Raw genomic sequence first — 8,933 nt, forward strand, 5'->3', positions numbered from 1 at the left:
TTGGTCAACTTTTAGAATTCAAAGGTTCTCGCCTTCCACTGTGGATTCCAGGGATCAAACTCAGGTAGTCAGGTCTATACAACACGCCCTCTTACCCACTGAGCCATCAGTGGACCTTTAGTAAATCTCTTTTCTTGCAGAAGTCAGGGCCCTAACTGTGGCTTCTGTGTATGAGGAGTTGTACCCCTTGCTTGGCATCCTGACTTTATGGGAACATCAGCTGTCATCACAGACTGAAGAAGCTCCTGAGGGAGAGAGCTCGGCATGGGTCGGGCAGCCCAGTCACTGGGAAGTGATTCTGTTGCTCCAGCCACCAAGGTCTAGCTCATACTAGTGAAGAACTGTGATAGACACTGGACCCAGCCAAGCCCTGGCCTTTCGTATGGAACCTGGGCTAAAGAGCCTCTCTATGCTACGTATCTGAACTTCCTGGTGGGGAAATTCCAAACCGAGGAGCTGAAATGTGAAGAAGAAGAAAATGCCACTGAGAGAGCGACCAGTTCCAGGTGTGGTAGTCAACTTCAGTTGTGAGAAAAACACCTGAGACAATCGACTTACGGAGGGAAGAATGGGAGCTGGAGAGATGGCTTGGGGCCAAGAACCCTGTTGCTCTTGCAGAGGCCCTAGGCTTGGTTTCAGCACCCAGGTGAGCTTGAAATTATTCCTAACTCAAGTTCCAGGAGATATGACACCCACTTCTGAACTCCATGTGCTGGGGGATGTCTTTCCGTATGCTGTGAATATGTGTTGTTCCCATTGGTTAATAAATAAGCTGCTTTGGCCTATGGCAAGGCAGCTTAGAGGCAGGCAGGAAATCCAAGGAGAGAGACAGGAAAGAGAAAGGCGGGGTCTAGAGAGACGCCAGCCTGCTGCCCATGGAACACATGGCAAAACATAGATTAATAAAAATGGGTTAGTTTAAGATATAAGAGCTAACTAGTAAGAGGCCTGCCATAGGCCATACAGTTTGTAAATAATACTAAGCCTCTGAGTGATTTTTATAAGCGTCTGCAGGGCCTTGGGGCTGGGCGGGAGCAGAGAAACCTTCCTGCTCCATCCATGGGCCTGCAGCCAAAACACTTGTAAATATAAAATAAATCTAAAAAAATAAAATAAAATAAAAAGGAAGGTTTATTTTGGCTCACAAATTTAGAAGATTTGGTCCATAGGTCCCTTGTCTCACTGCTTTTGGGATTATGGTTACACAGGAAGTTATGGCAGAGTCTTCTGCTCCATTCATGGCAACCAGGAAGCAAGAAGAGGAAGATGACAAAGCAAGGTCCCTCCACTCCCTTCAGGGTCCTGAATTCCTCCCACAAGTCCCTACACCCTAAAGGTTCTACCTCCTCCCGACGGCAGGAAGCTGGGGGCCAACTCTTCACCAGATGGGCCTTTGGAGGGCACTCCAAATCCAAAATGCAGCGCTAGGTAGGGTTATGAGTTTCTGGAAAGGTGAGGGAGGGTGGATAAAAGTGATGCTGTCCCAGAGACCAGTTCCCCTAAGGGCCAGAAGTGTGGGTAGGAATCTCAGGGTACACAGGAAAGGGGCCTTGCAGACTCCTTTGTAGGGTGATTTTCCTCTAGACAATGGGAAAAGATTTTTTTGTTTGTTTGAGACAGGGTCTCTCTATGTAGCCCTGGCTGTCCTGGAACTCACTCTGTAGACCAGGCTGGCTTCAAACTCAGAGATCTGCCTGCCTCCCAAGTGCTGGGACTAAAGGTGTGTGCTACCAACACCTGGCTAGAAAGAGATTCTTTGCCCAGCCCACAACTGCTGAATCGGACTTTTTCAGTCCAGAGACCAACCACAAATTTTTAGAACTACACATTTGTGAGTCCTGATTGAATGTAATTCCTCAGCCACCTTTTGGACGTCCATCTTCCCCTTCATGGGAAGGGCAGGAAAGAGTTCAACAGACCTGCATGTCCACCAAGCAAACTGGAAAAGATGCTGTGTGCTGGAGGATACTAAGCCTAGTGGCTAACCCAGGAACTCCCATACTTCTTTTGAATGGAAGAAATGGACGGTGAAATGTTCCTATCAATTTGGCACCATCTAAGGCCTTGAGCATCCAGCCTATGTTTCAAGACCTTGGGAAGCTAGAGACCTCTCTACTACAACCTTCTCCCTGGCTTTTGAACCAGCTCCATGTTTACTTGTGGAGCTGATTCCATGGTTGCCTGATGTGAGGTTCTTACCTTGTCCCCTCCCTCTCTGCATCAAAACACCATCAGTATGAGCGGTGGAGTTGAGGTGCAGGGGCAGAGAGAAGCACAAAGATGGGAGCTCCATACCATTACCTTTCTAAGTGGTGTATCCCAGAAGAAGCTTTAGCCCCAACCTGAGCCTCATCTAATACAGTTATGGGTTGAATCAGGTTTTCCCCAAATTCATCTGTTGAAGTCTCAACTTCCTGTATGTCAGACAGAATATGGCTTTCTTGGCACCGAATCTTTAAATAGCGATTAAGATAAAATGAGGCTGTTAGGGTGGATCCTCATCTGAGTGGTGTTGTTACAGGAAGTGCAGACACCTGAAGAGACCAGCAATGAATGGGTGCAAAGAAGCCAACCACGTGACAAGAAGGCAAGGGAGGAGGTTACTTCAGAAATGGAGTCTTTGGACACTTTGTGGAATTGTGAGGAATAAATATCTGATAGTCAAGGTCACCCACTTGTCTAGGCAGACAAATGAGCTCAAATTTGCACATTGATTTCTACTTCACCCACGATCAGAAGGCTTGTCGCAATCTCAACTCCAGCAGCCCATGACTTGACTGCTTCCCTACAGCCTTCTTTCAACATCTTGCTTATAGATCCCTCTGCATTCCCTGCTAATGGAAAATCCTCACACGTGTTACAAGCCTGTCCTTGCGTAAGTGGACACTGGCTGAGTAGCTTTTACCTACTTTTGGATGAGACTATTCGATCGTGTGTGTTAGTTTGTAGGAGTAGTGCTACTGTTTTTGCTCATTTGGCAAATGTTCAGGTAATTTTGTTTTATTTTATCATGGAGAATTTACATTTGTTTATGTTCGAACTCATTTCTTTTACGACATTTGTGATTAAAAAGTCACTTGTCCCACCACCAGTCAGATGGTTCACAGGGGTTTTCCCCTGTTTTTATAATTCCATAATTTAGTTGTATTTATTAATCTGACCTATGTTTATTCTGATGGTATGCTAGTGGGATATAGACTGGTTTTTCAAATAGCGAACTTTCACTACACACTATTCTGAGGGGAAATCCACTCAACAGTCCATTCAGTGAAAACACTCCATTTTTCTAGGTTATTACATGCCAGGATCTGACTATTGGTTATTCCATTTCATTGTTTATTTTTCTTCATCATTAATGTCATTGTCTTGTAATTGCTATACCAATTATATATTAAGCTACCTAACAGGGAAGATCTCCTTTCCATCCTTTGCATTTAAGACTCTCCCTATGTCTATTCCACTCAGTGAATCTTAGTAACTTGTTATATTCTCCCAAACATACCATTGAGGTATCAGTTAAAATTAGGTTGTCTATCATATCTTTCTAATGAGAAAAACAGTGTCACTTTATTTAAACCTCTTTATTATATACCTCTCAAGGACTATTGCTAGGCATTTTATACCGTTACTTTTGTCAGTGATGCCCATTTTCCATACTGATTTTTTTTTATCCAAGACAGGGTTTCTCTGTGTAGCTTTGGTGCCTTTCCTGGAACATCACTCTGCAGCCCAGGCTGGCCTCAAACTCATAGACATCCACCTGCCTCTGCCTCCCAAGTGCGAGGATTAAAGGCATGCACCACCACTGCCCAGCCATACTGGTTTTTAATTATTAAATCACGTGAAAGCTACTGATTCTGGAATATTATTCTAAGTATTGTCACTTTGTGGAATTTTCTTATTGATCCTAGCAGGATCTCCTAACCCTTCCTTCTATTTTATCGCATTTTTGAGACACAGTCTCACTACACAGCCCTGGGTGGCCTGGGACTCACGATGTAGACCAGGATGGCCTCAAGTTCACAGACCCACCTGCCTCTTCCTCTGAGTGCCAAGATTAAAGCATGTGCTACCATGACTAGCCTTCCATTATTTTGTAAGGCTATAGTTAGATTATCATCGTGTATAGCCAATACGATTATGTGGAATCCTTATTATAAGTGCTCCCATGAGAGATTAAAAACTATTTCTTCACTTATTTTGTTTAAGTTCATGCTGTTTCCCAGCAACACAGATGTCCAACTTTCTGTAAGAGAACGTAACTTGATAGGCTGCTCTCCGATTGCCATGGATGGCATTAAAAGTGGGAAATCTGACAGGCCTAAGTCAATAGCAGAGCTTTCATCCGTGGTTCAAGCCAGGCCATCACCGTTAGAGAGCCACGCCACTGCTTTGCATTGTCTTGGCCCTAAAGAATTTGCCTTCTTGCCTTGGTTTCCACTAAGACATTCTTAAACCATGGTCTACATCTATGGTCTTGAATCTACAGGCACACCTGTTTGTTAAGGGTCTTTTCAGGGTATTGCCTATGATAACACAGTAACTTTGTTAGACTTTTTTATTGCCATCACCACATTCCAAAGCCTGTTTATTTCAGGCAATGGCATCTGGGGACTGAGTTTCCCTTTTCTCTCCCATTGCTGAAGAAACTCAGAACAAAACTTGCTGCTCATGCAGAGCGATGATTTATGCCCTCCAAGCTGAAACAGTATTCCCTGCGTGGTTCTAATTCCTCTTTCCTGCTTTCTGTCTCATCATTAATGCTTTTGTAGGTCATTCATTCTGCGTCACTTTTGGAAAGAAGGCCAAGCGTATAGGGTATTTTCTTTGCTGCTGTCATGTGATTAATGTCAGTGTTGCAAAGGAGCATGTGACAGGTGTCTCTAAGGAGGGTCAGTGGTGCCCAGTGGAAGGTGGTAGGGGCTGTCCTACTCTGACTTACCAGGGAGATTGTCACACAAGGATCTGGAGCAAGGGCTAGAGGGTGCGCATCCTTCTCCAATGAGGAGACCTACAAGCAGCCCCTAAAACTAGCTTCGCTTCTTGAATCCAAACTTTGGATTGCCACATTTTAAAAAAGGAAAGCTGATTTTTTTAAAAATGTTTACTAATACTTCGTATTTTTAAAATATTTTGAATCACCGGGCAGTGGTGACACATGCCTTTAATCCCAGCTCTTGGGAGGCAGAGGCAGGTAGAGCTCTGTGAGTTCAAGGACAGCCTGGTCTACAGAGTTAGTTACAGGACAGCTAAGGCTACACTGAGAAACCCTGTCTCGAAAAACAAACTAACAAAAAAAATACTTTGAATCAATAGAAAACAGGATGGTGGTTGCCAGAGTGGCACAAGGGGAATTCAGAGTTGTTCAATGGTGCAAAGACTCATTTATTTGGGGTAAATTCTAGAATTCTGCTATACAATCTAGTGCCTCAAGCTAATGAGATGGCATTGGCCACTTAGAATTCGTTGAGGGTAGGCCGCCTGTCAAATGTTCTTGTTGCAACAATAACATCAGCAACAACAAGAATAATTAGAGCAAAGGGACACAAAGTAACTTCTGGAAGGTTACAGGCATCACAAGAGAGTGAAGCCGGCCAAACTCATCTAGTTGTCTTGTAAGGTAGGGCCAGCTCTGGATATCAACTAAACCTCCACAGGCTGCTTAAAAGATAACAAGACCTCTGAACCCAGTTGCTACCCAGTCCAGACCTAGGTCTTTGGTCTTTGAGACACCTGAGAACAGGAATCGAGAACCCAGTTACCAAGAGACAATTTAAGTCCTTTTCCGCCAAAGCAGTGATGTCATAATGGCAACAATGATTACTCAGACTTAAGCCTCTGAGAAGCCTGGTTTAGAATTCTGTCTTAGATTTTGTGAGCACAGATTAGTAAAACAATCCCTACAAACCGGAAACAGCCTTGGTGTGTGGATCTCTGTAGCATTTCTAGTATAAAAAGAATAGCAAAGACATGTGACTCAGTCCAACACTTTGTTTCCAGAAGTTTCTTATCAAAGCCCCTAAAGACATGTGAGCAGCAGAAAATACATGGGACAAGGACTTTCTACTGCCCTTCAGGTGTGTACTTCTACAGAATGATCCCCTGATTTCCAGTGTTGCTGTAAATAATCAAAGATCAAGACTTTCAAATGTGAATTTAAAAAAAAGATTGAAAAATAAGATAGCAGGACTTTCTGATTCTACCCAAGGAATTTCTAATTTTACCCCCCTCCTTTTTTTTTTTTTTTTTTTTTTTGGCCAGGAAAAAACATGGCCATTCTCTGCTTTGATTCTTTCAGATAATAAAACAGAGCCATTTGGGAGAACACATTTGTCTTGTTTAATCTTTTTTTTTTTTTTGCAAATTAAAGAGAAATCAGCTATTAACTCATTTATGATGTTCAGAATATATGATTACTTTAATTCTTCAATGCTTGCTTCCAGTTTTTCCACTAGGGCACCAGAAAACTCACCCACCTTCTCTTCTTTTTTATAAAACTGGAAAGTTGGGAGGCAAAAGACATCACGGTCCTGCACCAGCTGTTCACAGTCATCAGCGTCCACTTCCAGGAACACCACGTCCTCATGTTTCACAGAGAGAGAATGGAAATACGGCCGCATGGTTCTGCAAGGCCCACACCACGAGGCGGAGAAGTCCACAGCCACCAGTTTCTCCCCAGCCTCTTTAAGTGCCTCCTCAAATTCCTCCTTGTCTATGACCACTCTCACAAAGTCTTCCTCTAGAGATGCTGTTTCTTCTTCCAAGTGTGAGATTTTGCTTTCCTTAGGTAGCTTTTCATCTTCTGAGGACTTGATAATATCACCTTCCTGGGACTGGATGGTGTCTTCTGGGGACTTAGTGATTTCTCCCTCCTTGGAGGGAACTTTTAAGGGCTTGTGGATTTTAACATCTTCGGACGGGATGGTGTCCTGTGAGGACTTGGGGATGTCACTCTTCTTGGAATGGATGGTGTATTTTAAGGGTTTGTGGATTTTAATATCTTTGGACAGGAGGGTGTCCTGTGAGGACTTGGGGTTGTCACTCTCCTTAGAATGGATGGTGTATTTTAAGGGTTTATGGATTTTAATATCTTTGGACAGGAGGGTGTCCTGTGAGGATTTGGGGATGTCACTCTCCTTGGAATGGATGGTGTATTTTAAGGGCCTGTGGATTTTACTATCTTTGGATAAGAGGGTGTCCTGTGAGGACTTGGGGATGTCACTCTCATTAGACTGGATGGTGTCTTTTAAGGGTTTGTGGATTTTAATATCTTTGGACAGGATGGTATCCTGTGAGGACTTGGGGATGTCACTCTCCTTGGAATGGATGGTGTATTTTAAGGGCCTGTGGATTTTACTATCTTTGGACAGGAGGGTGTCCTGTGAGGACTTGGGGATGTCATTCTCCTTGGACTGGATGCTGTCTTTTAAGGGCCTGTGGATTTTACTATCTTTGGACAGGATGGTATCCTGTGAAAACTTGGGAATTTGACTCTCCTTGGACTGGATGCTGTCTTTTAAGGGATTGTGGATTTTAGCATCTTTGGACAGGATGGTGTCCTGTGAGGACTTGGGGATATCATTCTCCTTGGACCAGATGCTGTCTTTTAAGGGCTGGTGGATTTTAGCATCTTTGGACAGGATGGTGTCCTGTGAGGATTTGGGGATGTCACTCTCATTGGACAGAATGGTGTCTTCTAAGGACTTGGGGGTGTCATCTTCCTTGGATTGGATAGTATCCTCTGATGACTTGGGATGGATGCTGTTTGCTGCAGGATTGTGGGTGGTCTCTTGTTTGGGATGGGTGGTTTTTGCCAAGGATTTGGGCATGTTGCTATGCTTTGTCTGCATGGAGTTGCCCGACGTCTTAGAAATGTTTTTCTGTTTTGGATTATCAGCTTTGACTGAGAGCTTTGAGGTATTGCCCTGTTTCAGCTGTGTGGTTTTTGCTGAAGACTTGGAACTATTTCCATGTTTAGGATGGACAATATTTTCTGAGAACTCGGGGGTGTCACTAACCTGTTGTGAGATCTCAGGCTCCTCTGTGGACATATGGAGTGTGTTGCTGACCATGGGAACAATGGCCTTCTCTTTGGCCCACTTTGTGTCCAAGAACCCTGGGACCAGAAGAGCCTCATTTTTGGATAGACCCTGTAATGGATTTTCTGAACAAAAAAAATAAATAAATAAAATAGAAATGCAAAAGAAGAAAGAAAAGACTGAATATCTAAACCAAGAAAAACTTATGCTTAAAGAGATCATGAATGAATCTTATGAATAATGTACAAGTCTGAGTAACTTCATTCATCAGAGAGCCAGGCACCAGTGATGCTTATGTGGGTCTCAAATGTATTTCTTGCATTAACAACAACTTTCCTTTCTTGGTTTAACCCAGCCACCTGCTCCCCAAATTTGTGGACCCCTAAGGTAACCCTCTTCCTTCTTACCATTGGTGTCAATTTCCTGTGCTAGCCCTTGATGGTTTAGTTTCGTGGCTGGCTCTTCAGGGTCTCCGGCTTGAACACTGTTTATGTCCAACCCCTTGTCTTGGCTCATTTTTTTGGAGGGGGGTCCTTCTTAGATTTTTCTTCTAGAGCCAAACTAAGAACAAAATGTGCTAACAACGTAATGCTCAGGCGGCACTCCACAGCTGATGTTCCCAACCAGGACTCCGACAGGAGCATGTGAAAGCTTCATGGCAGCCTCAGGGCTGGTTGTCATGCTGTGGGAGGCTGTGGATACATAAACAGGCATTATTTCCTCAAGTACAACCAACCACTGAGGTAAGATCCATTGTGATCAGCACCTTACAGATGGGAAAACTGAGCCTCAGAGAAGTTATACGGCCAAGATAGGTCAGGGTACAAAGCCTATGCTCAAATATTATTCTGGACTCTACTCTTTGCCAAATAGTCTGTCTACACTAGGAGTATA

The 8,933-nt window shown here is 43.7% G+C and overlaps 1 protein-coding gene across 1 annotated transcript; it reads right to left on the reverse strand.

The window, feature by feature from the left end:
* Positions 1-6,315: 6,315 nt before the first annotated feature.
* Txndc2 (thioredoxin domain containing 2) lies at positions 6,316-8,732 on the reverse strand. Its single transcript, XM_059277947.1, is given in 3 exon segments — positions 6,316-8,164; positions 8,447-8,561; positions 8,564-8,732. Coding segments are annotated over 3 exon segments (1,986 nt in total). The 5' UTR covers positions 8,684-8,732; the 3' UTR covers positions 6,316-6,413.
* Positions 8,733-8,933: the final 201 nt, after the last annotated feature.

Source organism: Peromyscus eremicus, chromosome 13 (genome assembly GCF_949786415.1).
Source record: "Peromyscus eremicus chromosome 13, PerEre_H2_v1, whole genome shotgun sequence".
In the NCBI taxonomy this organism is placed as follows: Eukaryota; Metazoa; Chordata; class Mammalia; order Rodentia; family Cricetidae; genus Peromyscus; species Peromyscus eremicus.